General features: G+C 41.2%; 1 protein-coding gene across 2 annotated transcripts in view; it reads left to right on the top strand.

The window, feature by feature from the left end:
* Positions 1 to 17,613, top strand: part of efemp1 (EGF containing fibulin extracellular matrix protein 1) — a 31,164-nt gene extending 13,551 nt beyond the window's left edge. Inside the window, exons 5-12 of one of the 2 annotated variants that reach the window (XM_012838865.3) lie at positions 8,726 to 8,848; positions 10,154 to 10,273; positions 11,464 to 11,583; positions 12,692 to 12,811; positions 13,891 to 14,014; positions 14,230 to 14,422; positions 15,962 to 16,147; positions 16,673 to 17,613. In XM_012838865.3, coding sequence (XP_012694319.1) covers positions 8,726 to 8,848; positions 10,154 to 10,273; positions 11,464 to 11,583; positions 12,692 to 12,811; positions 13,891 to 14,014; positions 14,230 to 14,422; positions 15,962 to 16,123 — 962 coding nt within the window. In that variant the 3' untranslated portion in view covers positions 16,124 to 16,147; positions 16,673 to 17,613. Of the gene's footprint in view, positions 1 to 8,725; positions 8,849 to 10,153; positions 10,274 to 11,463; positions 11,584 to 12,691; positions 12,812 to 13,890; positions 14,015 to 14,229; positions 14,423 to 15,961 lie in introns of both variants that reach the window. The other variant, XM_012838858.3, reaches the window with a different exon arrangement.
* Positions 17,614 to 18,978: the final 1,365 nt, after the last annotated feature.

Below are 18,978 nucleotides of genomic sequence, written 5' to 3'. Positions count from 1 at the left end.
GGCCTTATTAGGTTACATTTTGAACAGTTGAACATTTAATGCAAACTAAAATATATAAAATACATGAAATATTTAATCTTCTGCAAGGGCCACAGCTGCGATGTGGGAGATGCCTAATTAAGTTTCAGGACCACGGATTTTTTTTGTGCGGGTCCTGTTAAGAAGGACGCTATGCTGCTCTGGACTCGTTTCATTTTGCCCTCATTTTACAGTATTTAGCTGGCTATGCTAATTTCCGTGTATGTAATATTGTTATTTATACAATGTATTTATGTGCATGGGAACGTTTGCGAATTCCGAGACTGCCGACAGTTCGGGTCAGGTGAACGTTAGTGCCAGCGATGTAGGCTATAAGTGTAAGAAAACTCTGTCACAACCTGCCTGTTTTGTCATTGTTTTTTTTAATAATTGAGGGTTGTCCCCCCCGTGGATGAAATTCATCCAGCTGAGGTAGGGATGTAAAAACCAGAGGGGGGGTAAATCCCCCCCACCCCCCCCCAACAAATCGCACCCTGCAGGTAGTGAATGTTGCTGTCCTTTACATCCAAGCTTGGCCCACAGTCAGCTAACTTGGAATACACAGATATTGCGTTTTGTTTTGAGTGTGTAATATAGTTGTCTATTGGGCTGCACAGTAAGCCTCTATCTAATTCTTTTTCATATTGGTACTGACCTCAAGAATGTGATACTTTTATCCTTTATTTTGAAGCTCATTGTGTAATGAGTGAGAGGGTTTTTGTGCTTGAGATTTGAAGGCGATAGGCCCCTTGCTGAGAGTTTGCCTCTTCATTGTCTTTGTTCCCCTCACATTCCACTGGGTACATGTGTGTTCCCCTCACATTCCACTGGGTACATGTGTGTTCCCTTCACATTCCACTGGGTACATGTGTGTTCCCTTCACATTCCACTGGGTACATGTGTGTTCCCCTTCACATTCCACTGGGTACATGTGTGTTCCCTTCACTGGGTACATGTGTGTTCCCTTCACATTCCACTGGGTACATGTGTGTTCCCCTTCACATTCCACTGGGTACATGTGTGTTCCCTTCACTGGGTACATGTGTGTTCCCCTTCACTGGGTACATGTGTGTTCCCTTCACTGGGTACATGTGTGTTCCCTTCACTGGGTACATGTGTGTTCCCCTTCACATTCCACTGGGTACATGTGTGTTCCTTTCACATTCCACTGGGTACATGTGTGTCACCATTCCACTGGGTACATGTGTGTTCCCTTCACTGGGTACATGTGTGTTCCCTTCACTGGGTACATGTGTGTTCCCTTCACATTCCACTGGGTACATGTGTGTTCCCCTTCACATTCCACTGGGTACATGTGTGTTCCCTTCACATTCCACTGGGTACATGTGTGTTCCCCTCACATTCCACTGGGTACATGTGTGTTCCCCTCACATTCCACTGGGTGCATGTGTGTTCCCTTCACTGGGTACATGTGTGTTCCCCTTCACATTCCACTTGGTACATGTGTGTTCCCCTTCACTGGGTGCATGTGTGTTCCCTTCACTGGGTACATGTGTGTTCCCTTCACATTCCACTGGGTACATGTGTGTTCCCCTCACATTCCACTGGGTACATGTGTGTTCCCCTCACATTCCACTGGGTGCATGTGTGTTCCCTTCACTGGGTACATGTGTGTTCCCTTCACTGGGTACATGTGTGTTCCCTTCACTGGGTACATGTGTGTTCCCCTTCACTGGGTACATGTGTGTTCCCTTCACATTCCACTGGGTACATGTGTGTTCCCTTCACTGGGTATATGTGTGTTCCCTTCACTGGGTATATGTGTGTTCCCCTTCACTGGGTACATGTGTGTTCCCCTCACATTCCACTGGGTACATGTGTGTTCCCCTTCACATTCCACTGGGTACATGTGTGTTCCCCCCACTGGGTACATGTGTGTTCCCTTCACATTCCACTGGGTACATGTGTGTTCCCTTCACTGGGTATATGTGTGTTCCCCTTCACTGGGTACATGTGTGTTCCCCTTCACATTCCACTGGGTACATGTGTGTTCCCCTTCACTGGGTACATGTGTGTTCCCCTTCACATTCCACTGGGTACATGTGTGTTCCCTTCACAGTACACTGGGTACATGTGTGTCACCATTCCACTGGGCACATGTGCTGTCACCATTTCCATGCTTCATGGCCAGGCACCGGTGCACCATCATTCTTTAGTGAACAAAATGGGATCACCTTCTGAACTGTTGTTTAAGGGGTTTGTGCCATAGCTGCCGTTATAGGCCTGTTTTGATAGATGTTGAAAATCACTAGACAACGCTCTCTCTCTCTCTCTCTCTCTCTCTCTCTCTCTCTCTCTCTCTGTGTGTGTGTGTGTGTGTGTGTGTGTGTGTGTGTGTGTGTGTGTGTGTGTGTGTGTGTGTGTGTGTGTGTGTGTGGATCTGAACTTGTGTTTGCTGTCTGTTTCAGACTGTATGTTCATATGTGTGTGTTTCCATAGATGGTATACTGTATGCTTAAGTGTTTGAGAGTGCTTGTCTGAACTCCCCTCAGACTGTAGAGTTTGTTTTCCTCCTGTTCTACTGGATTAAATGAGTAGAGGGATGAGTCACCTTCAGACCTAGTCACTCGCTCCATTACTGACCATCCTCAAGTGGGTTTTAGAGGTCTAATCATCACCCCTCTTCCACCTCAACATCACACACTCCCTCCTACGTTCTCATCTCACTTTCCCACACACACTCCCTCCTACGTTCTCATCTCACTTTCCCACACACAACACCTCATGAAAGACCAACATTCAGTGTTTCTTGGAAAGAGGCCTCAGGTCTTTAGCCTATATTTGTTGGTCCATCACTGTTAGAGGCCATGAAGTTTGCCTGTGTAGGATAATACATGACATACTAAACAGTAGCTGTACAAGGTGCACAATGTTCACTCAAAACAGGGCTACAGCAACTCTGTTTTAAATTTGCAAGTGTCACTCAGACAACTCACACATTTGCTTATGCTGCATACAACATAGAAATGGCTGACAGGTAAACAAAGACCATTGGATTTCTTACAAGGCTATTCTGTTAAACTTGAGCATTTGATTTCTAGCTGAGAACAGCAGTGCAGTTAGTAAGCAGATATGTTATGGTACATGACTCAGCATACGCGTGGGACAGAGAAGCAGTTGTTTGAGAACCAAAACCATTTTTTTAAAAGTCAGATGTGAAAAGGCATATTTTCTTCAGTAACTTCATCCTGCAAAAAACAAAACTAAATGAGATGTTTGCTGGTGTGGATTGCCGACACGTTCATCTTCATTGGGGCCTCCTTTTGAAAGAGTTTCCCTCCACAGCATCTGTTTAACATGCTGTATGGCGTGCTTAGTGCAGTGTTTGGTTTGTCTTTTTAGAAATTGTTAATGAAGAAACCTCAGGGTATCAAATGGTGCTTACTGCATGCTTACCCCGTCATTCTCCAGAGGAAATGTGGAGGCCAGACCAAAGCGGTAGGCACAGAGGGGCAGTGCCCAAATGGAGGGAGGAAAGCTGACTCGTGTGAGTCATCACGGCTTTCACTTGGCCCGTGTAAAGTGAAGTTAAACAAAGGCTGAGTGTGTGAGTTCTGAGGGGTGATTTCCACTGCATCTGGGGGAGGCCGTTGATAGGAGAGATAGCCACTGTGTGTTCTGCGATGCTCAGCTTGGATATGGGGCTTTCTTTTTCCAAAGAGGTTTTGGCACAAGGCCCGTGTAGATGCCCATGAATGAGCGTTTGTAGAAAATGTGCATATGTGATCACTTATTATTTTTCAGCGTGGGTGAAGTCACTTCCCCTCTGAATAAATACGCTTATTTTGCTGAATGGTCAATTAAATCACCAACCAACACTGGTTTGACATGATGATTGTATATTTATCATATGCATTCTCTCACTAATTTAAGTCTGTATCTGAAGTTATTGAAGGTCTATTTGAAAATACTAAAAGCTTGTTCATTTGTGGCATGAAACTACATGAGTCTAAAGCTAACTTTAATCCTGCTGAATGGATTATAATAACAGATTTCATGAATCACAGCAATGCGATGCCATTTGTTGAAAGAACTCATTGGGTCTCTGTTGAAAGCTGCCTTTTGGGAAATAGGTTGCAATGAGGGGTATATCAACTTTGTAGTGTACTTGTAATGTTTTATGGCCAAATGTCACAGCAGTGATCAAGTGTGAAGAGTTCTGTTTAATCTTTAAGAGTCCCCCTGTTGACAGCAAGCTTTTGGAGAACTCATGAAGAAGATTTTTTCTTAGACTGTATGTTTGAAGTTCACAATCTATGACCAGACATAAATTCATATTGTCTTGCACTTTGAGCTCAGATCCTCTGCCTTAATTTTATTCATGTCTTTGGATCAAAGTGTGTTGAGGCAAAATGCATAAACCATGCTAGGAATTCAGCAGAGGCATAGCCAACAAAAGATCTTAAGCCCTAAGTGATGACAAAAGTGTGTGTATATTTCCATTCAAATGCCCTTTGAAAAGAAATGACAATTTTCCACGAGGATGCATTTCTTTTAGATTAATGTATCAGGAATGCTTGAGGTAGATCTTTCCATTTGATGCTTTTATGGGAAAAATGATTCCCTTTCTGAGATAAGCATTAGAGTGATTCACTATCACTAAGAATATCAGACTTGTAACCAAATGAAGACTTAAAATAAAATGTAACGTTCAGTGTTGAGAATGTAACTTGGCAAGCCCATTATAACAAGACCCATCCTAAATGTTTCCTGTTGAGTCAGTGTTCGTTTGGAACGTTGGGTTATGCACAGCACCTTCAAGAAGAAGGAGATAGGAGTGAACAGGAAATTCCTCAGGATCAGATGTCAGCAATGTTTATCTCTCCAAAAACATCCATTAGAGGGATAGAGGGTGAAAAGACAACACTAACATGAAATATGGTTTTGTACCATAGAAGTGAGTAAAACATGGATTATCTTTTTTTTCTGTTCCCTGTTAGGTTAAGGTTAAGGTTAAGTAAACTGCAAGGCCTTGTAGATTACCACACAAAGCAATTAATCAGCATGAAAATGATCAGACAAGATCTGGCTACACCAACTGGCAGTGAGAATAAACAAGCCCCACGGAGCTATTAGTATGCTAGTTATTATAGGTATTAGAATGAGATCAGAGTTTGACATTTACTGTACATTAATGATAATCAGCATAGGTCTACCTGTTTATTTGCACATTCAATACACGTCAAAATAGTTGGATTGGAATTCTCCTTTTCAGCCACAACAAGCTGCAGTGAGAGGGCTGAGTGTGGGTTCATTCTAGCATGTATTCTCTCTGGTGAGAAGTGATCTTGACCTCTTAACCTGAACAATAGCAACAGGTTGAAAGACAATAGAATTAAGCAGATTTGTCTGTGTGCGTGTTTAATGCTGCTGTTATAATTAAGCCAACATTTTTCAGTTGTCCAGCTGTTTCCTGCCCCCATGTGTGTTAAGCTGTTGATCTTTCCGTTGACGCCATCATGGAAATGCTCTCAGCCCACAGAGCTGACACATAAAAAAAATGCTGTCTGTATTTTGCTCACAAATGATCAGGAAATGCACCATCATCAGCTCAATGTTCAGTGCAAGCACTGTTTTAACTTTCAGTGCAGGAGATGGAGACCTCACCAATCACGTGATTGACATTATTTTGTCATGTACCAAAATGCCCATGAGTGTCTGCTGAATGTATAATATGTCAGCCCTTGTGTGTTTATGGTATGTCATCTGCTACTAATTAGCACAGTAAGGCCCAATCCCATTTCTTATTTTTACCCCTACCCCTTGTTTTTGAGTGCCCACTTGGTTTTCAGTTGCCTCTCAAAACAAAGGGGTACGTTTTGAAATGGAGCAACCCAGTGTGGTCCTGCCCATAGACATGTCTGTCCTGCACTGAGTTCAGATGAGCGGGGAAATGCAGAGACATTGCTCAGGCTTTCAGGCTTCATAAACAGGACATGGATATAACTTTACGGTCACTCACAAGACGTTGTTTACACGATTGACATTGTGAATAGTGATTTACACGATTGACATTGTGAATAGTGATTTTCCTGAAATGCATATTAGAACGATCCAATTACATATTCCTTGGCATCTATAATACACTTAGATATTCCAATAAAAAAGACATTTGCATAATTATTTGCGAAGATATGGGCTTCTTTTCCCACACCAGTAGCCATGTCCCATGTTCCACTGCCTCAGTTCTTCTACCACTACCACAGAGTCTGCATCTGAAAACGCTCCGTTTGAAGAGCCATTTGGAAGGCTAGATGACCACTACCCCTCGATTCCCAAAAGAAACGGGACCCCCTACCCCACACGGGAGCGCACACAACGCAGGGGAAGGGCCACGGGGGCGGGGGTTGGGATTGGGCCTAAATCTCTAGTGGAAAGTCTCCTCTCCGCTGTCTCCTCTGGCATTGGTTCTTGCAGCTGAAAAACTGTGATAACTGCACTGAAATTCCTTGGCCTGTTTCACTCAACTGAATAGTTGATCCGTTACTGATGTTTCTTGGAATGAGTGTCAAATTAAATCTGTAGTCGTGACACAATGACACTCACAACTGACTTGTATCCTTCAATTTCTTTCAATTTCCCTCATATTGAACATTTTAAAGGGATTTAACCATTTCTCATTTTGAATTGAATTCTTGAACACAGTCTTAAACATACCAGTATCGTCCAAAATGTTTTCTTCCTTTTTGACTAATAACATGGTTTGACATAAATACATCTATTCATGGTCTGCTGTTATCCTCAAAACCTTGAATGGACTTTACACCGGATCCAATCAAACCAGTCAGTTTCATATTTTTTATTATATGTAATTTGTGTTTAAAACTAAACAATTGTACTCCCATGAATGAATGACAAATGTATGCTGTGAAATGTAATGGATTGTGACCTTCTAACAGTTCTAGTGTCCAATGATATGACTCTGGTTGTTCTTTGGATGAGGGCCTGCTTTCCATTGCAAAGGCTGAGAAAAAACAACACCATGCGCCCTAGTGTGGTTATGACAACAAGCTCTGTCATGCCTGGAGAAATCCATCTGGGGAATCTTTTGTGCTGAAGTGTGAGGATTTGGTGGAGGATCCGTTTGACTGGAGTTTCTGTGTGATCTCTTTGTGTTCTATCTGACACACACTCATATGAACACATGATCACATACTCTCACTCCCCCACACAAACATAGACACACACGTACAAAGGTATGGATAATTACATCAGATCTGATGCCAGTCTTTCTTTAGCCTCCCCCATGTCTATTAAAGGGAATTGTTGAGCAAGATAACAGATCAAATGAACAGGAAGCCTCATTAAACAGGCCCACTAATGAGAAAAATACTTGTTTCCCTGTGCCTTGATTTGTTAGATGTTTCATCTGTGAGTTGTATGATAAACTTGTATAGGAGTATAGAAGGTCATAATGATGACATTGAGGAGGGCATTTAACCTGGTACAGGAAAATGTAATATACCATTTCATTTGCCCTGAGTTGTGCTCCTTGGGATATTTTTATTTTATGGATACTCTTGAAATGAATTGGAATGAATCACTACTAATTTAGGGGATTGTTCTCTGCTTCTGTAGGGAGACAGGGGAGAATGTGTGGTAGAAGTAAAGGCAAAGCAAGAGAGAGAGAGAGAAAGAGAGAGAGAGAGAGAGAGAGAGAGAGAGAGAGAGAGAGGGAGAGAGAGGGAGTGTCCTCTTCACTTTTTCCGCGCACATTCCCAGGGGGCCTGCTCTATGAGGCCTGCTTCCCTACCAGCGGCCCGTTCCCTGGCCAAGCGAGAGGTCAGCCCAGGTTTGTGATGTGGAAGTGGAGCTGGGGCCCTCTGCTTGTTTACTCAGACTCACGGCTCCAGGTGGGGCGCTGGGCCAGAGTGACATCATCCTCACGGTGTGTGAGCGCGCTTGCTTCACTGCGCTGCCATGAGCAACAGGCCACAGAGGCCAGGCAGTGTGGTGTGGAAGCCTGACTAAAATGCAGATGTATTTTTAAAACCTCTTGTTGCTGCCACACCTGCCTGACTGCTTATTTGAAGGGGGGGGGGGGGGTAACTATACTAATTCTCTGTGTGTATATGTCCATTAGTCTTGAGTTTACAATGTGACAGGTGTCATGAAAATAGTGTTCTGAGAAATAACTCTCTTGCTCTCCTGGACTCTGCAACTAAAACCAAGATCACACCTGCCATATATTTTGCATGCACACTTCGGATTGAAGGGAGGCGGTGGACAATAACAATGGCTCGTGGAGTTAGGAGGAAATCAATCTTAGCAGCTTGAATGGCTAGTATAATTTAGAAGAAAATGAGGTTGAGGTGGCGAACGGCAAATGGATGCTTCTGGTGAGCCAGTGTTTCCTACTGAACTAGCCAGTCACTGGAAAGGATGTAGTCAGCCCTAAGTGCCTGCCCAACATGACCCACCACAGTGAGCTCCTGTAGAAGAGTCAACCAGTCCTGATCTAGAGCCATCCCGTCCCTACCCTGCTGGGGCTAATTTTAGATGTTTGCATCAGACAACTAGAGAAGATACAGCCACATGTTCCTGTTCTGTTCTGTGTCTGCATCCACATCAGTACACTTACTAGAGCTTGGAAAACATTCTTTCCTCTCATGGATTTGACAGATTGGTGTTACTAAAGGGTATAGTTTGGACCCGCAGTAAGTATGTTAGCCCTGTGTCCTTTCAGATACTGATGAATGTGCAACCGGCTCCCACACCTGCAGTGGCGATCAGACCTGCTACAACACCAGAGGGTCCTTCAGCTGTCAGTGCCAGCCTGGGTACCAAAAGATGGGGGACCAGTGTGTGGGTATGTAGTCCACCTCCTCCCTTCAAAGACCAGATATCATGTGATGGCCATTGTGTTCACTACTACGCATTTGGTATGCAGTTGGTTTTTAGATATGATGTTGACTCCCTACACTTTTCAACTCTCAAATCATTTTGTGTGCTTTTCTTTTGTTAAGGAGGCAATTTCAGCTATGCTTACATCTATCATGCTCAAATATGGCATACATAATTTTCCTCCTAGACAAAACTATTATGAGTGTTTCATTCATTTAAGTACCGTCCAAAAATAGCAAGGTGTCCATTTTCTATTTTCTGTCTTTTAAAGGTTAATGGAGCTCAACAGTGAAATAAATGTCATACCTTTTAAAACAAATCCTCATTCATCTTGAGTGAAGTACCCTTCCCCTCAACATAGTGACTTACTGTGAAGTAATAGGCTATCATAAGCTTTTATCATGTGGTCTAGGCTATTAATGTACAGGCTAAATATATCCTAGACAAAATTATATACCCTAACCATTCAATACTGTAGCTCACTACATATAATCTCAATATTGGCAACTAACAGAATTGCTAACAACATCTTATTTGTCCTTTAAAAAGGACGTAACACTGACAGATGTAACAAATGGGAACCCCAGGAATGAACTTGTTTACTGGATCTTCTTAACACCAAGTCATTGCATGTGTATGAGTAGCCTGTAGGCTGTAAAAGGTTCTAATTCATGCAACATTGCCACACAACATCAAAACTCTTTCATGCATAAACTCTTTCAACTCATTCATCTTAAGTTCGTTTTTCACTCTTGACAAATATGACGTATGAGACAGCTCCATCTGCTGCTCAAAGGACTAGTTTTGACCCTCTGCATGCTGCATAACAATGTTAGTTTTATGGTATAAATGAAAGAGGCAAAATGTGATACAGCTATTGTACGGGTTTGAGAAACCGTAGTGAGTAGGTCAGTAGTCCAGCCAACAATACAAATTTCAGAAAGTGTCAAAAACAGACCCAATTTGTGTTTTATTCAACACCCTCATGTGTGGTTTGCATGAAGTTGAGCTCATCAGTGAACTCTCAGTAATATCCTCTTATAAAGTGCTTTGGAGTGACCCAGTAGAATATCTCTGAGAAGACATAGCATTACAGTGGTTCAGTCTTGTTGCCTTCACACTTTGTGCAACTGTTTTTAAGACCGCCAAAGGTTAACCAAGGACTTGTGTATTGATGTGTGTGTCTATGTGTTTGTGTATTGATGTGTGTGTCTATGTGTTTGTGTATTGATGTGTGTGTCTATGTGTTTGTGTTCACATTTTCCTACAGATAGAGATGAGTGTCTCATATCCCACTACTGCATGCACAGATGTGTCAACACGGTTGGCTCCTACTACTGTGAGTGTGACATTGGCTATAAGCTGTCCAACAACAACCACAGCTGCGTGGGTGAGTGTTCTGGCCTGTCCTCTTGTGTACAGCTGCAACCCCTGAACATCCTCCTAAGAGTTTGGCACGGGATGCTTTCTGTTTGTGTATGTTTGCCTGTGTGTGGATATGTCAGCACAATTGTGTGTGTTTGTGTACAGTATGTGTGTGTGTGTGTGTGTTTGTGTACAGTATGTGTGTGTGTGTGTGTGTGTGTGTGTGTGTGTGTGTGTGTGTGTGTGTGTGTGTGTGTGTTTGTGTACAATGTGTGTGTGTGTGTGTTTGTGTACAGTATGTGTTTATTTCAACACATCAGCCTTTTGATTCCTGCCAGTGGTCTCATTTGACTGCTCTGGCTGTGCATCCTGTTGAGAGCGGGAGCAGCTGGTCAGAATCAACTCACAAGAGTGGTGTTGAAGTTGTCAGGGGTTTTATACGGTTTGTTTACTCCCAGTGGACATCTGTGTCCTGGTCCCTTTCCTTCTTTAAGATTTCTTAATCACACCGTTAGACTTTGGAGTGAGAGGAAACTGCATTGCAATTGCTTTGCTCTTACTATTAGATATAGGACCTATTCTTTCACACTGTGAGACACATTGTTCAGGCAAGATGTTCCCTTCCTGTTCAGATAAAAAAACACCTTCTGGTCTTTGCTTCACTTTGTGCTGGGCCATTGTCTGCCCTGCCTGCCCCCTTTGTGCTGGGCTCCAGGGGGGGTCAGGCTCTGGGCTCTGGAAAGCGCCTTGAGACAATTTTTGTGTTTTAGCGCTATATCAATAAAATGGAATTGCTTTGAATTTCCTGACAGCCTAATATAAAAGGGCCAAGAACAATGCTAGTTATGTATGAAAGGTCTGTTTGCCTTGACATTTCGAATGGACACCAGTGTATTCTATGCAATGGTATGATGTATGCACTCAAGTAGAAGGAGAGACCATAATCATTCATCAAAACATCAATAATCAACAAATTGTTCTTTCATTTGTTGGCCAGATATTATTTTCTTGCTGGCCTTTTTTAATCAATTTTAAAAATCTAGAAATTACCAATATGATGTATCATGTTTTTTGGTATTAACATCAGGAATCCGCTAAAAAGAGAAAAATCTGTTACCGATTTTAACTATACAAATTGCAAACTATACACATTTTTTGGGGAAAATGAAATAAATTACTGAAACTTTCTATTAAAACTCTGAACTCTGTACTCAGATCTTGATGAGTGCGAGACTGATAATCCCTGTGAGCATCAGTGCTTCAACCTCATGGGCTCTTTCGTATGCCAGTGTAATCAGGGCTATGAGCTGGCATCAGACTCGGTCAACTGTGTAGGTATGTGATGGGTGACTTGCAGTCTTTCAGATTATACATAGATACATATACATATATACATTCTATATACATATATATATACACACACATACACACACACAGACACACATACACATACATACACACACACACACAAACATATATATATATACAGTATATTGGAATAAAATCTGATATACAGTGCATTCGGAAATGTTTAGACATTTTCAAATTTTCCACGTTTTGTTAGGTTTCTGACTAATCTTAAAATGGATTCAGATCATTTTTCTCCTCGATCTACACACAATACAATGACAATGAGTGTTCTGTTCATTTATACCGTTGGCTTAGTACTTGGATAAAGCACCTTTAGCATGAATGACAGCCGCAAATCTTCTTTGAAATGATCCTACAATCTTTGTTTCATCAGACCAGAGGATTTAGCTCCTCATGGTCTTAGAGTCGTTCAGGGGCTTTTTTGGCAAACTCCCAGTGGGCTGTCGTGTGCCTTTTAGGGAGGAATGGCTTCCGTCTGGCCACTCTACCATAAAGGCCTGATTGGTGGAGTGCTGCACTGATGGTTGTCCTTCTGTAAGGTTTTCCCATCTCCACAAAGGAACTCTGGATCTCATTCATAGTGACCGTTGGATTCTTGGCTTACCTGTCTGACCAAGGCCCTTCTTCCCTGATAGCTCAGTTTGGCTGGGTGGCCAGATCCAGGAAGTCTGTTGATGGTTCCACATCTCTTGCATTTGAGAATGATGGAGGCTGCCATGCTCTTTGGCCCTTTATGCTGTAGAAATGTTCTACAATATCCTTCCCCAGATCTGTCTTGACACAATCCTGTCTTGCAGGTCTACGGACAATTCTCTCAACCTCATGGCACGTCTCCAAAAAGATTGTGTAGATTGATGAGAAAAAATTTATTGAATCCATTTTTAAGATGAATCTGAAACATTACAAAAATGTGGAAAACTTTTAAGGGTCTGAAAACTTTCCAAATGTACAGTATATACCATTTTCTGCTTTACAAGAGATACATATTTTCCCGACCAGTTATTTGTCGACGGAAATGAAAACTAAATATCTCTATAATATTTGATGTTGTCTACGTGTACATGTGTTCCAGACATTGACGAGTGTGCCTTCTCCAGCTCCATGTGTCAGTATGTGTGCATGAATAACCCAGGGGGATACTCCTGCACCTGCCCCGATGGATACCAGCTGCAGGGAACAAGAATGTGCCAGGGTACTATCTTGACTTCTCTCTGAAATATGAGCCCCATCCCACTCTAGCACTCCCAACTGATCCCAGCCCAACAACAGGCCTCTTCCTCTTACCATACAGGGTCCCATCAGTCAGTCAGTCATCCAGAAATATAGAGTAGAACATTGGCGTACTCTCAATCTGCCTGGGATGGAAATGATTCTGGTGCTACGGAACACCATGGAGATATTACACCAACCTGAAGAGACTAGTCACCCAAGGCGTACGTGTTATATGACTGAGCTGAGCTGTATGGGTCAGATGACTGGTTTTGTAGAAGTCAAAGGAATAAACCTAATATTTAGCTCTTCAATTTTCTCATAAGAAATGCATGCTTTTGAATGGATGAAACATCCTTTTTGGCAGTATAAGCAATGTCAGCTATTTCAGCACATGTACAACATGTGAGGGGAAACCGGGAGATTGTTTGAGTTGTGCTGGATGAGGAATATTCCACGATTGCTGCAAATCTCCTTGGTAATTCTAGTTTTTCCAAAGAGAGTACCTGATCTATGGATGAAGTAAATACAAAGAAGAGGTACATTGTCTGATCAACTTTAAAAAAGCCTTTATTCTACTGTAATAATGTCCATTTAGAATGTCAAGAAATTCAATATCTAATTCAAGATACATACATCACAAGATTGTTTGTGCAGATGATGAAGTAGATCCCTGAACTATAGGCCATAGCAGTTCATCTGTAACACACACACACACACACACACACACACACACACACACACACACATTTTACATATTAATAATCGAGCAAGTTTTATTTGGTCACTCGTTTTGTAATTTTGGTCAGTTGTTTATTTGTTTGTTTGTTTTGCCGGGACAGTGCATAGCGTATGACCAAGCCCTATAGATTATAGCCTAGGGCTGAATTACATGCAGTTCCTGGGCAGGAGTTGATGTTAAATCAATAAAAGAGACAGATCAAACAATGCAAAAGGAGAGGTGGACAAACACACAACATTTTGACATATTGACTTTATGCTGAGTATTATTTTTCTTTGAGGTGAAGTGATAGCAATGATTTGTTTCTAACCCTCACACAGACAGTAATGAGTGTGAAACTGGTCACACCTGCACAGAGGAAGAGACGTGTTGGAATTACTATGGAGGCTTCCGCTGCTATCCCAGAAATCCTTGCCAGGAGCCGTATGTAAGGACCTCAGAAAAGTATGTCCTGGGGTGGATTCCACATAGTGTCATTTCCCTATGTCAATTTTAAAATCTAACCAACAAATGTGTAACAGACATCCAAACACTGGCCCGCTATACCAAGAACTAATATGAAACACATTAAATGGACATATCTTGCTTGCAGGTGCTGAAAACTAGCCTAGAAAATATAAACCAGCCTGACCAGTTACTGAATGAGTTTTCCTCCTCAGTCGATGTGTGTGCCCATCCTCAAGTGTGTGCCGTGGCATGGCCCAATCCATCGTGTACAAGTACATGAACATCTACTCGGACCGCTCCGTGCCAGCGGACATCTTCCAGATCCAGGCCACCAACATCTACCCCAACACACACAACACCTTCAGGATCAAGTCTGGCAATGAAGGAGGGGAGTTTTTCCTCAGAGTAAGTCTGAACTTAAAACTTTAGTGGCAGTTAGAAGTTGGACAGGTCCAGCAGTTCAAGAGAGTGATTTTGTAAGGGCTCTAACACTTTCTATCACCCACATACAGGCCTCTTCTCCATTGGGTTGTGTTTGTTAGAATGCTATTAGCCATGGAAAAGTTGATTCAAATAGGAATGTGCTGGGATCCCATCCAATTAGCTCTAACAAGTGACCGATTTCAAGTGGTCATTTAACTGTTCTCACTCCTGTCAGATCATTTCAAATCCAACATTGTTCAAAAAAGAAAACAGTAGACGTAGACGTGTAGTAGACGTGTGATATGTTGGACAACCTGAATGTTTATATGTTCACTGGGCAAAATGCCATGCCACAGTCACAGCACCACATCTTGGTTAGTTACATTGTCTTAATTGTTTCAACTGACAAATGAAGAATTAATTTTGTAGTCCAGTAATGATCTTTCCTTCATACATGCTTACTAACATACATTTCCTGTGTGATAAAATGAATGTAACACAATTCTTCAACCTATTACCCAAGGGGAAAAGAAGTCACACCACATCATTATGTACTGTATGTTAGTATTATGACCAAGCAGATCGTTCCATTAGAAGGCTATTACCGATGGTAAATCTGTCTGGAAACAAGGCATTTTGCCAAACTGAAAAAGTCAACCTTCTTGAACAAAGCAGACAATCGAGATACATTGTCAGACATACCTGTAAACGCTTCCAGCATCGTATAGAAATTGTGATAGAAAAACAGGATATTTGGATCAATCTGTTTGAAAATCCATTGGAGTCAAGTTATATTTGATAGTAAAGTTTACTCGTGTTTTGTATTGGTGTTTATGTGACTATAAAACTATAGTGTGCACAACTTGAGGTGGCTCACCCTGTATTTATGGAGCTGTCTATGAAAGCCCAAGAAATCTTTGATTCTGTGCCCTTGTGTCAAAAACCAACAAAAACCCTCTTGAGGACAGTATTCTTTTGTTTATCATACAAAACAATTACATGACCAAAAAAGGACTTTGTGGCTTGGAATAATGACTGGACGGTGCACTATGCATTTTGCGTAGGCTTGTAGGGCATGGCCAAGTTACTTTTGTCTGTGACATTTTATCAATCATAAACTATTTTGTGAGAGTATAGTCCTCACAAGTTTGAAGTCAAACTATAAGGGATTTTAAAGAAAGAAAAGTATCAATGTGAATTAGTGACTACTGCTGAAAAGTGTATTCACAGATATGACAAAACAGATGTGACTGTCTGCAGGGCTCACCTGTAGTCTTATGCCTGAGACCACATTACAACCATGATATACAGCTGACAGATATATTAACATGATATACAGGTTCTCTCTCTTCCCCTCTTTCTCTCTCCCTCTCTCTCTCTTCCTCTCTCTCTCAGTCTCTTTCTTAATGCTTAAGTATACATTAAATAAACTGAAATCTCTTTAGTTTTTTAAAATAGCATAATGTTTTGTGTCTGGGACACTTGAGAAAATGTGTTAACCTTTCCTCACTTTCCTTTCAGCGTGTCAGCAATGTTGGTGCCATGCTGGTGATGACCAAGTCCTTGAGTGGACCCCTAGAGGTGATCCTGGACCTGGAGATGATGACGTACCACACTGCCATGAACTACCGCTCCAGCTCCTTACTACGGCTCACCATCGTCGTGGGACCTTACCCCTTCTAGTGGTGACATCTGTCGCTTCACCATGTATGCATATGCACTGTGCTACAGTATAGCTATCTAATGCAGCAATGGCAAGACTTAAGGGATGGCTTGCTTTGTGTGTGAGTAAGGTGTGTTATGAATGTGTGGCTCTATACACACTCTTTTCAGCGCTAAAAACCGAATTATAGCTATATTCCAACTATGTTTTAATGAACAGTGTCCCTTATTAACCTTACTTTTAGTAGGGAGAAATAAATGAAACGGTCTGTGCACTGAAATATGCACTTCTATTATATAGCCCAGGATAAAATAAGATAGTTGGCTTCATTAAATTAAGTTCTAAGAAGACCTCATCACCTGGAGCTTTATGGTCACCACCTAACCTTACATGAGTAATGTTGTTTTATACTGGGGGGCCCCAATGACACCTCACCTTACATGAGTAATGTTTTATACTGGGGGGCCCCAATGATAGAAGAATTTATGACAGTTTTTGGAAACAAATGGAGGATGTTGATGCAATTGACATGCTAAGATATGTTCTTTAAAATTGCCTTTCAATTTCAGCCAAAGAATCCAAAAGCAGTCTACCAGACCAGAACAGATCTTGGTACCCTTCCATTGGATATGCTGCCTTATTTTGTACACATAGCAAGTGGAACGTAATGAAGACTATTTGCTTCTTTACGATTCAGACTGAAGCACTATTGAAGAATGAAATGATTTGTAATGTAATATCCAGGAATAGGAGAAAAAACCTACACGTGCTCAAGGGAGCTGAGTCAGAGGGCACATTGATGGTGTCAGTGAATGAGTGTGTGTACCTTTTTATGTGGTTGTATGATGCTACTGCCATAAGCTTGGATCACTTGTACTTCTCTATGAGTAGTGCTTGATGACTAGTCTCTGTGGCACACTGACAAGAACTAAGCTCTGGCAGTGGCAGTGGCAGTGGCACCGATCGGTAGGGCTCTCTCATAACACAGTGTGGTTGTAATGTGCTCCAAAGAAACAATTTGATCACGTATAGTGGTTCTAGTGACTAATTCTGGCTGAGACAGTTATTGATGAAATCTCACCCTGTCCAATCGGGCTGATTTAGTCAAGTAATGAAACTGTAAGTATATACACTACTTGAAAGTGAAACGTCATATAGAATATCTCTTAAGTGGTCCGCGACACCTTAGGCACTTTTTGTGATATTTACTCAAGCACTGAGAGTAAAAACATCGTATTTTTCTGTTTTTGGTCTATTTCTGTTGTTTCACTTATGTTCAGAGAGCTGTTCTACAGAGAAGTTAAGCATGTACTTATCTGGTTGAATCTCCAAAACAGTATTGATCACGTAACATTATCAGTTTCATCAGTTAAGTTTCTATGAGTGCCAAATAACAAAATGCACATTGACAACTTTTTTATTTCTGTATTTAAAATGTATTTCTCATATTAACCACAGTATTTTCAACTATTAATGAAAAGTGTTGTGAAAAATAAACCTAATTAATAAATCCATTGTTTTTCTACATATTTTGTGTTGTTTCATGACTTTTGATCATTGGTAAGAGATTTCATGAATATGTTTATCTTATGTATTTACTATCGAAATTAAATTATAATATACGATTTTAAATAGAGGGGGAAACGTTAATGAGGTATAAAAGGCATTGCCCTAGTGCTCTTTGCCTGAATCATTGGATGATATGGTTCTGTCTGTGCACCATGCAGTCCATGTTCATTTATTCCACTTGTTAATCCTGGTTCTCCATTCAGTGACTATCCCTATATGGATGATGATTAGCTCCAATGACTACATGCCAGTACCCTTGTTAACCTCCTCTACCCAATGGCCTTGGTTCCCCAGTAAGACCCAGCCTGCTACAGTGAGATATCCAGTTGAGCCAGTTGTGTCTAGTACTACTGTTAAATCCTACTTTAAGATTTTGCTGCGCATTTATAATTTAGTGACCGGGGTTGGGAAAGTTACTCTTGAAATGTAATAGGTGACAGAATACTAGTTACCCTGTTAAAAATGTGATATGTAATATAACTATTTTAATTACTTCATCAAAGTAATGTACTTTTTGATTGGCAAACAAGAGAACCAATCAACGAACGCTCAAGATTTGAGCGCTTACGGCCAAAAGAATGGAGCCTGTCTGGACGGTAAAAAGATGCAAAGCACCAAAATGAATGTTCTATTCTACATATGAGCTTTAAAGCTTTATACTAAAAAGAATATATCTGAATGTAACCCCTTTTTAATCAGCAACATTTTGATTAGTAGTGGAGAAGGCACAAAGCCACCAAAATCCATAGTAGAGATGGTTACTGCGTTTATTACAACTATTTTATCATAACAGTATTTTAACATCCAAATAGATAACATTATGACAATAATGCCAAATAATGTGACAATATGACAATTATGAAAGTAATGCCAAATAACTTTTTGCACATCTTGCCACTTTTGGTCTCTCCCAGCAGATGAAAGAGTCTATGCAGGCTGGGGGACACACACACAACATTCCTTCTGTTCTGGTTAAGGACTTGGCCTTTTCTGATAATTTCTGTGTCTTCTTTAACTTAGGTTCAAGTTCAAGTTTATTTATATAGCACAATTCATATGGTATACATAGACACAATCTGCTTTGAGTGCAGAGAAGACATTAAATTATCTAAAATAGGTCTGTTTAACAAGTGCTCAGTTTATGTAGGCCATAGCTATGTCACCAGCCATGAGTACAGAGACAGGATGAATGTCATGGATGTTGTTGCACTTGTAAAAGGCAAGAGAACTGATCAGACAGAGTACTGTTGAGTAACACCATGATGGTAAAAGCCTTGAAATGAGAATGCAAGAGAGCTGAACGTAA

The sequence above is a fragment of the Clupea harengus genome, chromosome 13 (genome assembly GCF_900700415.2).
Source record: "Clupea harengus chromosome 13, Ch_v2.0.2, whole genome shotgun sequence".
Taxonomy (NCBI): Eukaryota; Metazoa; Chordata; class Actinopteri; order Clupeiformes; family Clupeidae; genus Clupea; species Clupea harengus.
Note: the sequence above shows the minus strand (reverse complement) of the source record. Positions and strands in the feature narration are given on the sequence as shown.